At 36.9% G+C, this 12144-nt stretch overlaps 1 protein-coding gene across 2 annotated transcripts in view; it reads left to right on the top strand.

Moving 5' to 3' along the window:
• LOC134842233 (insulin-like growth factor 2 mRNA-binding protein 2) overlaps window positions 1–11741 on the top strand; it is a 31459-nt gene extending 19718 nt beyond the window's left edge. The window contains exons 4-5 of one of the 2 annotated variants that reach the window (XM_063858486.1): window positions 10005–10148; window positions 10902–11741. In XM_063858486.1, coding sequence (XP_063714556.1) covers window positions 10005–10148; window positions 10902–11276 — 519 coding nt within the window. In that variant the 3' untranslated portion in view covers window positions 11277–11741. The remainder of the gene's footprint in view (window positions 1–10004; window positions 10149–10901) is intronic. The other variant, XM_063858487.1, reaches the window with a different exon arrangement.
• The last annotated feature ends 403 nt before the right edge of the window (window positions 11742–12144 follow it).

Raw genomic sequence — 12144 nt, 5'->3', positions numbered from 1 at the left:
AACTATAAAAGTAGAAAAAGTGAGAGGTAGGGCGGAAATTGGAAAAGAGCCCTAAAAATTTAACTTTTGATCCAATTTTCCTAAAAATTGAGTCGGTTTCTTTCAAAAAGATGTGAACTGTAACAGATTATTGAAATGCCGAAACCTTTAAAGGGATTTAGTTTTTTCGCTTTTCGTTTACTTCGTTAACACGATGTGTTGAAATTTCCCCGAGCAGACTAGTGTCCCCGTGCTATTTCGAAATTTCTATTTACAGTTTGTTGACGTGTTATTATAACAAATTGCGTGATATTTCGCTGTGAAGTATGGAGAAAATATCCGTTCACATTAGTTACTCTGTTCACTGCGAGAAGTTTCATTGCAATATGACATGGTTGTGACGTTTTTTTGACAGGAAAAATAAACTAAGGCTCTTTTCCGCCCCCCCCCCTTTGATGTTATCTGAAATTCAATATAAAGTCTATTTAAAATGAATTTGTCTAGTTTTACGAGGGGAGTGGGTTAATGGAAAAATGCGTGGGTGAGTTACTTCGAATTTGATTTTTCATTTTTTTTTGAAATCTGTATCTATCTATTTAATCTATACTATATTTAAATGCGAGTAACAGCTATCTCCCATGTTTAAGCATAAAAATTTCTCATGTTTAACAAATGAATTTTTTCATGCTTAAGCTATATCATATATTGCAATGCTTAAGAAAATTAAGAAAAGTTTTCATTTAGCTTTCCGCACGGTCATTAATTTTTCAGTATTTTTTTTCGGGGCCAAATTAAGTCTGTCTGTCAATCTGTCTGTATACCTTCTCTTTTAATTAATTTGATTATGTCTGTCTCCCCGTCTCCTAATTTTTAAACTTTCATCTATCTTCTATTATATATTTAAATGCAGGCTTCACTGTCTCGCCATGTTCAAACTTATTCAACGTATTGTTTTACGTGTTTAACAAATGAATTATTGCAAGTTTAAGATATATCGTATATTGCAATGGTTAAGGTTTTTTCGATTTTTTAGTTTAATTGAAATTCGTTTGCTGAAAGGAAGATAAAGAATGCTCTCTTTTTAAGAGAAGGAATTGGCGCAAAAAACGAATGTGAATTAGAGCTAATAAATTTCCCAGCGGAATCAAAACTTTTTGGTTTAATGCAGTTCTCTCAAATTGGGTCTACTTTAGCGGAAAATGTCAATTATAAACGATTCTTGGGCTCTTTTCGAGTTCCTCGCTTAACAACTTGCAAAATTTCAATTTAAAATTGCTCATAATTTGTTGATACGGCAATTTGCATCTAGGAAAAATTATCACATTTTATAAGTTTTTTATGCTAACACGTTTTGTAGCAGTTTAGAACATCAAAAATCATTTCTAATAAGCTTTAAAAAATCAAATTCCAAGAAAAATTAAATGAAAAAACGAAAAGAGCAGATTCTTGAAAATCAGAGAGGTATGAGTCCAATAGGGATTAGTGCATTTTGTTTCATGCATTAATTTGAGTTAGTTTTCTATCTGTTTGATTCGAGTTAAAGTTCATTTGCTAAAAACAATGCAAACAATTTTCTCCGACGAAAGCGGAAATGATGCAAAAAACGGACTCTTTTTCAGTTTTCCATTGTTCTACACGTTTTGATGCAGTTTGTAACATGAAAATTCGTTTTAAATAGACTTCTTATATTGAGTTCCAAAAAACATTAAAAGGGGGACTGGAAAGGAGCCACGGCTTTTTCCCATTTCGCACCCCTCATAAAATGTATACGTAAAGCTGTTCAAAACTTGTTCGCTCTGCATTTTGCATGTAAGAAATCTTACAACAATCTGTTCACTTGTTCACGCTTAAACATTTTAATTCAGCTTATAACATGACAATTTTTTTAGATAGATTTTCATAAATTAAGTTTCATAAAAATTGACTTTGTTCCACTTCCCCCCACATTTGATTTTCAGTTTTGAAATATTCCTTTAACGTTGTCATAATGTAAGGAACTGTTGCATGTTGAACAAACTAATTGTGAACAGATTTGTTTTTTTTTTCATACTTAGTCTTGGTGATTTTTTTTCAGGAAATGTCTTATTGTTTGTCTTCGCTCAACTTTGATTTTTCGCAAATGGAATTTAGTCAACTTGCATGCGTTCATACGCAGTTTATGAAAATATCATTACGTGAAATTTGTTGTATAAAGAAAACTAGTTAATCTACAGTGTGCGTTGATTGTAAAGCGGCATTCAGCTATAATAACACGTAAGACAACTAAGAAACTTAAAAATTTGAAATGTGGAAGCGGAATTGAAACGAGTCAAAAATCAGAAATTGCGATTTTGAAAATAGCTAAAAACGTGAACAACTTCTGGTTTTGAAAGGAGAAATTAGTTTATAGATGTCCCAGAGGAATAGAAATGTTTCGTTTTGCACCAGTTTTTTCAAATTTGGTCAATTTTAGCGATAAATTATCGGCTTGCTTCTCCACCCCCTCCTCCAAATTTCAATTAATCTACTTGAATAGTTGTTTAACGTGTTCAGCGGTTAAATGCGTGTTGTTTATAATGCAGTTTGAAGTTAAAAAAATGTTCTCAATGATTAATTTGTTCACCATGCAAATTTAGTTTATTTTAACTTGAACTTATTTCAACTTGAATTTTTCAAAATTTAAATTCAAATGCGTGGGAGAGGGGGGGTTGGAAATAGCCAAAGTATCAATTAAAAAAGATTCTTGAAAATTGAAAAGAATAAACGTGGTATAGTTTTCCTTAGAAAATTGAAATTCAAAACTATTCCAACAAATGGTCAAAATTTTTTTGCTGTGTTCAATTGAAATTCAACTGTGATTTGGAGCCAAAAAAGAGGACTATTTTTTCTGCTGCGTTCGTGGATAGACTGCAATCTGAATTTATTGGCTCTTTTTATTTTTCCCCCACCCCACAAGCATCAATTTTATGGTGTAACGAGAGGTTTTACAAGGTAAAGCATGAGGACCAAATGTGTTTGTCATGGCCTAACTAGTCTGCTCAAAATTAAGTTATGTGAACAATAAGTTTACGAGTAATTTCTCGCATGTGGGCGAAAAAGAAAATGAGCCGTTTTATTGTTTTAGCATTAAGTTGTTTTGACTTGCTCTATTTCAAGTTTTTGTTTCAATATTGGGCCTTTTCATATCTCAACCCTAAACAATTTATTAATTCTCAAATTTCATCTGATGAATTTAGTTGTAAAGAGTTTAGTTTTATAAAGACAACACCTGTGCTGTGATATAATTAAATTTTTCATCCTAAATATTATGTTTACGAGTAATTTTTTGCAGATGGAATGCGTTTTTACTCATTGTTGAAAATTTTAGAGCTGATTTTTGCCACGTGGTTGCGAAGTAATTTTTTTTAGCCTTGTGCGTCCGACACTTAGGCCTTCGTGATAATAATTTGACTATTGATTGTGCTTCAAACGCGATGTTATAAAATGGAAAACGGTGACTAATTGTTACCTCTGTGTTGAATATAACTTCAAGCCCTTAACTTCAAAATAATTTTCATTCAGCAGCAATCGGCGATGCAATTTTTTTTTAAAATAAGAGCAGTAAAACGCCGGCAATAAAGCATCAACGAAACTGCAAAAAACTATTTCTAATTATTTTCAACTTGAAGATTGGAATTATTTCAAATGTAAAACGTTTCCCAATCGATTTGTTATAGAGAAATAATTAAAAGAGCAATATGCCCGTTTTGAGCAATTTTTAGGTGACAAAGAGACATACTTTCTGTCTGAAAAATTAGTTTTTGCATGCAAAAGTTGTCTGAAAAAGATCTTTTAAATTTCAGGATTCTTTCAAATTTATGTTTGTTCGAAATTTTTGCTACTAATTAAAAAAGCTATAACAAAGTTATTGGTCAACGTTTTAAATATTTCTGACCTTGAGACTGTGAAATGGGGTTAAAACTGCAATCGAATTTTCATAACTGCATTTGAATACAAAACGATTTCTCTTTTTTGGAGAATTTCTTTTTGGGCTCTTTTTCCTCCCCCACCCACCTCACACGAGCATCAATTTTATGGTGCAAGCGAGTGGTTTTACAAGGTTGATTAAGGAGACCAAATTTGGTTGCCATGGCCTTATTAGTCCGTATGCCAATTTTCATAACAATCGAACAGTTTGAACAAATTTGGGGGGGGGGGGAGGAACGAAAAAACGAAAAAGAGCCAATTTTTGCAAAATTTCAAGAACCGAATTTAAATAACTTTTTCTTTCAACGACGATTTGCCATGTAATTTTTAGAGCAAAAAAACGACGACAAAAAGGAAAACGCGAAACTTCATTAAGTGTTTCGGTTTAATTCAAAATTGAAAAATTGAAGGTCAGAATTGATTCAAAAGTTTAATACGTTGTCCGATAAATTTTTTATAAGCTATGAACACTCAAGAATGATTCTAACAGACTTCAACAGGTTCAAACTTTAATTTCGTGGTCAATATGAAAAAGTGAGTCTATACTATTTTTACAGTTATATAAAAGAAATTCTGTTTTATCGGAATTGAAAGAGATGCTTCTTTTAAATGTAAGCGTCGGCCTCATCTAGCATTTTTTTGTGTGCTCCTGCAATAATTTTGAAGATTTTTGGCTCACTGTCAGGCTTCTTTTAAATGTAAGCTTCGGCCTCATCTAGCATTTTTTTGTGTGCTCCTGCAATAATTTTGAAGATTTTTGGCTCACTGTCAGGCTGGTATCATCTGCAAATTGAATTGCTTGATTTTGATAATTTAAAATAGAATGGAAATCTTTAACATAGAGGGTGAAAATTTTTCGTCCTTGAACTATCCTTTGTGGCACTGCACGATTCAAGGTTTCCTATTCGTATGTTTTTTTGTCAATTATAGTGCCTGTTGACGATTTTTCGAAAAGTGTTACAGCCGCTTTTGAGAAAGCCATTTGTTCATTTTTTTGAAAAAAATTCTTGAGATATTGAATTGAACACTTAAGCAAGATCCAAAAACCAGCTGCAGACATATCTCCATTGCGACCATTGAAAATCATTAAATAGCCTTTTCTTTAGCAATTCGCCAGAAATTTCATAAGAAACGAGTCACACAAACACGCCGTAATTGCAATAAAAATGCTTACCTTACGAATCGATAGTTCGAAAATATCAAAAGTTTCACTTCGATCAGTAACAGAAAAAGCTTCGAATTTTTCTAAGCAGCTAGAATAGATATTATCATTTACTATGATTGCGAACGCAAGTGTCTTGTAATCGGGAATTAGACTTTTTTTACCGCAAACTATTTTTCTTACAAACTTACGTAAACTTGCTTTTTTTATTGAAGGTTGAAACTTTCCGGGCTCCTTTGCATTTGTCCTAGAGCTAACGCCTTGCTTTTGCACCCTAAGGCCGGGGGTTCGACTGCTGATGGGACCTTGTTTTCTTTTCAGTATGTATGCAATTGAAGAAATATTTGTGGCAAAAATTGAATTGTCGGACTTTCGTTTGTCTACTTATGTTTTGTCGGCTTAGTTGCCACATCACTGAGTTTTTTGTGTGCTGTTAGCAATTGTCATGGTAGTTGCTTGTGTGTTGCATTGTAATTTCAAGGGGAGCTTGAAACTTTTTAAAATTTTCTTATAAACTCTTTTTGGTTTTCGGCTCAACGGTGTCTGCTTATAGATTGTCGGCTTGGTTTCCGCTTCGGAAGTTTTGTTCCATTGCCATTTTTTAAACTCAAATGACTTGCTTGGCATGTTTTCCTAGATTTCTTGTTTGATAAAAACAGGTATTTTGAAAATGTTCGGGGTTTGGGTTTCTTTATTTTGTTTTGAGACGCTCCGGAAAATTTTTTCACTTTTTTGCATAAATGTCTATCAAAAACTCTTCTGCTGAAAAAGTATCTCCTTACACTACCCCTCTGTCTACAGCCTTCGAAAACGTATGTAGGGAAAAATTTGGCCCATGTTTTTGACATTTTTTCTCAAAAGATACTGTCAAATCTGAGATTTTGCTTTCAACGAACAGAACGGATTCGAAAAGCTTTACTGCATAAGCGGCTAGGCCCAATTTTTTTCAGACATAAAGATATGGCCCTTCGAATGGTCAAAGGTTTGATTTTTCTGACCGTTTCTCGAGAACACCCCTCCCAAGTGAATCTCGTCTGCATAAGCGGTTCCGACTGGCTAGATGCACAGCTACCGAAAGTCATGATGTTCGGGGAGGTAAATTCATTAAGAACGAAAGTGGCATACTCCTCACTGACGTGACTGATGTCCTCGAAAGATGGCGCGAGTATTTTGACTCGCTCTCTTCCAAACCAGCCATCGGTTCTATGATGGACTCTCTTCCCATCCATGGGCCTATCAGGGAAATTACCGAAACTGAAGTTGGCAAGGCAGTTATGCATTCATCTGACGGTAAAACACCCGGACCATCGTCCATAACGGCTGAAATGCTGAAAGCCTTGGACGCATCCAATTTCTCTGTCTTGACAAGCGTTCTACAAAGTGTCATTGACTCGGGGAAAATCCCGGATGAGTGGTGTACGAGTGATACCGTGACCATCTACAAAGGAAAAGGGGACCCCTTGCTATGTGGATCGTACAGGGGGATTCGCCTATTAGAGCACCCTATGAAGGTTTTTGAGCGTGTCATCGAATCACGCCTTCGCGGCATTGTATCGATAAATGACAGACAAAGAGGCTTTATGCCTAACCGAAGTGCAACCGATGCTATTCATCTGCTCCGTAGGTTGCAGGAAAAGTTCTTAGCAAAGAAACAAAAGCTTTATCATGTCTTTGTAGACTTAGAAAAAGCCTTCGATAAAGTACCAAGATATTTGATCGAGTGGTCTCTTAGGAGACAATACGTCCCTGAGAATCTAGTCAAAACGGTCATGTCGTTATACAGAAACTCGGTCTCCTGTATGAGGCGAGGAAATCAAAGGTCAAACCAATTCCAGGTCAACACTGGTGTGCACCAGGGCTCTGTCTTGAGTCCACTGCTCTTCATTCTGATAATTGAAGAACTCACCAAGGAATGTGGTGACGGAATTCCATGGGAAATTCTGTTTGCAGACGACTTGGTGCTGACAAGTGAGACCTTCGAGGGCGTGTTGCAAAAGTTTGCAAAGTGGAGAACAATTTTTGAATCAAATGGCATGAAAGTTAACATGGACAAAACGAAGTTAATGGTTACCGGGGAAGAGGGAAAGACCATAAAGTCGGGTGATTACCCTTGTGGGGTTTGCAGCAAAGGGGTCGGTAGTAATTCTATGATGTGTACTTCATGCAGGCTATGGGTACACAGAAGGTGCAGTGGCTTGCGGGCAAGCCAACGCCTCTCTGAAACCTTTGTTTGCAAAGTTTGCCAGAATCCCAAATCCAAGGCAACAGATAGTAAAATCACACTTGCAGATGGTGAAATTGAAAAGGTGGGTCAGTTCAAATATCTGGGGGACATGCTTCATCCGGATGGGAAGGTGGAAACTGCTGTGCGAGCCCGCATAAATTCCTTCTGGTTGAAGTTTAGAGAACTATCCAGACTCTTATTGGATAAGAATCTTCCACTTGTTCCGCGGGTTTTGATCTACAAGAGCTGTCTGCGTCCAGTGTTGTTATATGGAGCTGAAACTTGGTCAATGACAGACTCAAATTTTAAAATATTGAGATCAACGGAACTTAAAGTACTGCGATGGGTAATTGGTACTGACCTACATATGATCGCTTCTCGTTCTATTTATGAGCGTTGCGGTATTGACCATCTAGACATTTATTTGAGGAGGTCCCGTCTTCGGTGGTTCGGGCACACTCAGAGGAGCGTGCTCCTTGCAAATGCGCTAACAAACGTTTGTGTCCCCGGACCCAGATCAAAGGGTAGGCCGAAGAAGACATGGGACAAAACAATAGAGGAAGACCTATCCTTGCTGGGACTGAAAAAGGAGGAAGCCATGGACAGGGATTTGTGGAAGGCATTGTTGTCTAACCCCGTGTAGCACGGGAAAAAGACACAAAACGTTGATGATGATGATGATGATAAGCGGCTACGCTCAAATTTTTCTATACAAAAGGCCATGATTCTCGGAAATGCCAAATTTTTCATTATTTGTTCTTGGACTTTATCCTGCCAAATCTGATGTCATAGGTTTGATCGAATTAACGGGTTTTTCAAAGCCTATCTTTATAATTGGCTATGCCTAGAACAAGTCAAAATTTTGAAGCTTTGACCGTTTTTTGGATAGTTACGCGAGAACTACCCTGCCTATTCTCAGGCTGTGTTCAATCGGGAAACCCGGTTTTGAGACTCTTCTCTACTTAGTCCCCACGACCTGCTTTTTTATAGAAAAATTTAATGAATTTCGGAAAGTCCAATTTTGGATTTGTCGACGATAAGTCTTGAAATTACGCATTTTCTCCCGCATCAGTATAAGAAATTCAAAAATTATCAAACACGTACCTCCAGCCTTAGTGGGGCCCTTAGTTGTTTTTTATCAAGAAATACAAAAATTTCGGTTCACCAACGGTTCACCAAATGTTTTTCAACGTTTTAAATTTTTTTCCGGCAAGTTTTTTTTATATGTGTGCTTTATCGCAAGTGTTGCGAAGCTCTGCTTCGCGGCTGTCAAAATTTATTCGCATTTTTCCGAAAGTTGTTGGATTTGTCCACCGTCATTTGAAATAGATTGTGTTAGTTTTCCAACATTTTGAGCTACACGCGGATTTAGTCGACTTTTTTCCAATGCAATCAATAAATTCAATTAATTTTCAATGGGTTCTCTTTTTCAACTTCTGAACTCGAGTAACAATGGTCGAGAGGATTCAAGTCCGGAATCTGGAGGACGCCACAGAATACCTGTTTGTGAGAAATGAATGCGGTTCTCGAACTTTCATTTAAGCCAAGTCAGAACACTGGCAGCTCTATGAGGGGTGCTCCAGCTTGCTGGTGTTAAATTCTTCTGAAATTTCAAAAGTGGGAGAAGTATTTCTTGTTGAAGTATATTTAAAGTTTTTTCTTCAAGTACGTTGGTTCAAAAAATCATCTAACTTAATGCGTGCAAAATGGGCGCTTCTCCATGTTAACCTTTTTTTTCAAAAAAAGCATTTTCAGTGTAATTTACATGCTAATATGGCTAACTGCGTGCTTTTTTACTGTTAAGTCTGAAGAAAAAATGTGTACTCATTAGTTAATCTGCCTTGCATACAACGTTCCATTCAATCCTGACAACTGTTATTTTGTTTATTACAATTCCTGTTTGATAAAAACAGGTATTATGAAAATGTGTTTTGCGTTTTTTAGACGCCTGAGATTTTGGGTTCAATCAAAAGGAGGGGCTTATAGAAGTTCTCCTGTATAAGCGGGGTCGTCCAAATTTTCTTACAAAAAAAGTTATGGCCCTCGTAAAATCAGTGTTTTGACTTCTTGTCCGTTTTTTGACATTTTTTTAAACTCTCTGGAATACTTAACCGATCGAATTTAACCTTAAGGGTTTCACTGAGGCAACAGTTGCGGGAAGCATCCTTGCAAACTAGCTATGCCTTAAAAATTTCATGAAAGATATCAGGTCTTTGAGAAATTTCTAGATTCTCAAAAAAATTTTATTTCTTTTTTATTTCATTAGAGAAGCTATTTTAAAAAAATACAAAAAAGTTTTTTTTTCAAATTAGTGTCGTTTTTATGCGTGGTGTGATAAAAGATCTGAACGAAAAAAAAACATTCGATATATTAGACAATCATAGTGATGAAATAGGCCAAATGGAAAACAGATTTTGTAGAAAAATGACCACAAAAACGAACAAAAGTCGTTATAAAAATTCAAAAAAATTTCAGTTTTTTGCAGAAAGTTCTTGATTCTCAAATTGGCGCTAAAAAACAAATTCTACCGTAATTGGCTTGGAACCAATTTTATTATATCCAAAATTTTATTTAATTAGCCAGTAGACAAAAACATATAAATGGTAAAAATAACATTTTGGTGAAAGAAATATGGTTGACCTTCTTCGAAAGGTTTTACTGCCTTATACACTATATGGGGTTGCTGACGTTTAGCCAGTGATGGTCCAGGAAACGACCTACATGTATATTCACCATGGTGCGGTTGGTGCTATCATTGGCAACAGGGGAGCGAACATCCACATGATTAAACAGCTGTCCCAGGCACAAGTCACAGTGGACACGCAAAGTGATCATCAGGTTCATTAAGTCTATCCCTGATACTGACGTGTTTTTGTCCCATTGTTGGCCACGCCTAATTGTCGCTCCCCTTCATCGTTTTTCAACTACGTGGATGGCCGATAAATTCAACGATTTTTCCCACTTTTCAAATCCCTGTTAGTATTGATTATTTTTCGTGCATGCCCAATTTTACACCGATGGGTCATAAGCCTAGAATTAAGGCTGTTGAAATATTTTTCTATTTTGATGTTTGGTTTGAAGGATCAAAGACGTATAACAGTAGTAGGTACCCCTGACGCCCAGTGGAAAGCACAGTGGCTGATAATTGAGAAGTTAAGGACTGACGGCTTCACTCAAGGCGAGTGGCCCATAGTCACCGTAGAACTGCCTATTCCTGTCATCATGGTGGGCAGGATAATCGGCAAGCAAGGCAAAAAGGTGCTGGAATTGCAGCGGGAATCACATGCAATTATCGAGGTTCCGATGGCCAATACTCTAGAGGATATGGGTTGCTCCTCGTGTAATAAGTCCGCATCAGCAGCTAATTGTGCAATGCTGTTGAATGGTATGATTCATCACGCGGACTGTAAAGATAACAGTGACGTGATGTTGGTCAAGTTGCTCGGACACTTCTGGGCTCTTCAGGTCCGGGCTGTTTGTTTTGGATTCCTCCTAACATCTGTCCTATCGCTTCTCATCTCTTCCCTTCTCTTGCCTGTAATAGAAATTTTGCTTTTGTATTTGATGCTAGACTTTAATGTTGTTTTTTAGAGTGCACAGAAGAAAATCCGAAGCATAGTGCAAAAGGGCAAAGCCAGTCCAGGACTCAGTGGATTTTTGCCAGGCTTCGGTGACCCTCATGTGAACGCTTTTCCGAACATGGGCACGCCTGTTACGCCTAAATCGCCTGCCACAATTGCCGCCTCAGGGTCATTTATTAACGCAGCAGTAAAAATGGCCGGGGGTATGTCGTTGGGCGCCTCGGCTGCTCCAGGAGCCCCGACAATGTCCGCTGCCTCAGCTCAACAACTCGTAGCAACTTTAAACAACTGCGTCGCTGCTAATTCAAATGCTTCATTATCTAATCACGCGAACACAATTGCCTCGCCAGTGATCAATGTCTCTGCTGCGTTTGGACAATTTTGACGTAATTACGTTCAATGTAATGTCAAAATGCATGGTGCTTCAAAAACTTGAAAACCGCTTTACTACTTTTGACGTACGACACTAAACGCCTTAAACTTGAACATATCGTTCGAAAGATATGAAACTAAATTTCATCTCTCGTGGTACTATGTTTTGTTTTTCGTTCAGTATGTATTTAACTTTCGATTTAGTGTGGCCGGAGCCAGTCATGTTTCGATATCTTATTAAATTTTTATATTTATACCATTTTCATGCTTGTCTGCAAATTGTGTGCCTAGTGATTTGCTTTCAGTTTTTGCAGATTATTTTTCACGAAAACGCTATTCAGCATTTTCTCTAAGTTTATATTTGATCAGAAACATTTCTCCATTTCAGTGACTCAATAGCTTCGTTTTGTAGAATTTTGATACGAAAAGTTCTGAAAATTGATTTAGCCAGTTTCAGCGAATGCTTATTTTGAAAGAATGATAGAAGAAAATCAGTAATGTCTGGTATTTTATTACATCTAACTGGTTTTGTTTTAATAATCATCTGGCTGAGTCAATTTCTTCCTGATCTGACGTAACTGATAATTGATTTGTAAAGCCAGTACAATAAACTAATTGCTGTAAGTGATGATTTGTAAATTCTCCACCCAACCTTTAATCGCTTGCTTCATGTAGATGTTCTTGTAATATTTGACCTTTCTTCGTGTAGTAGAACCTGCAACAAAACATTGAATGTGTTCGCTTTGCCTTATCTTTATATCTCCTCATTACTAACTAACTCCACTTTCCAAAGTGTAACTCTTCTTCCTCCGTCCGTCACTTGGCTCGCCGACTGCCGGATCACAGGTTCTAACGTGGCGCCGGCGACTGCGGTGATGTGC

Source organism: Symsagittifera roscoffensis, chromosome 3 (assembly GCF_963678635.1).
Source record: "Symsagittifera roscoffensis chromosome 3, txSymRosc1.1, whole genome shotgun sequence".
NCBI lineage: Eukaryota > Metazoa > Xenacoelomorpha > Acoela > Convolutidae > Symsagittifera > Symsagittifera roscoffensis.
Note: the sequence above shows the minus strand (reverse complement) of the source record. Positions and strands in the feature narration are given on the sequence as shown.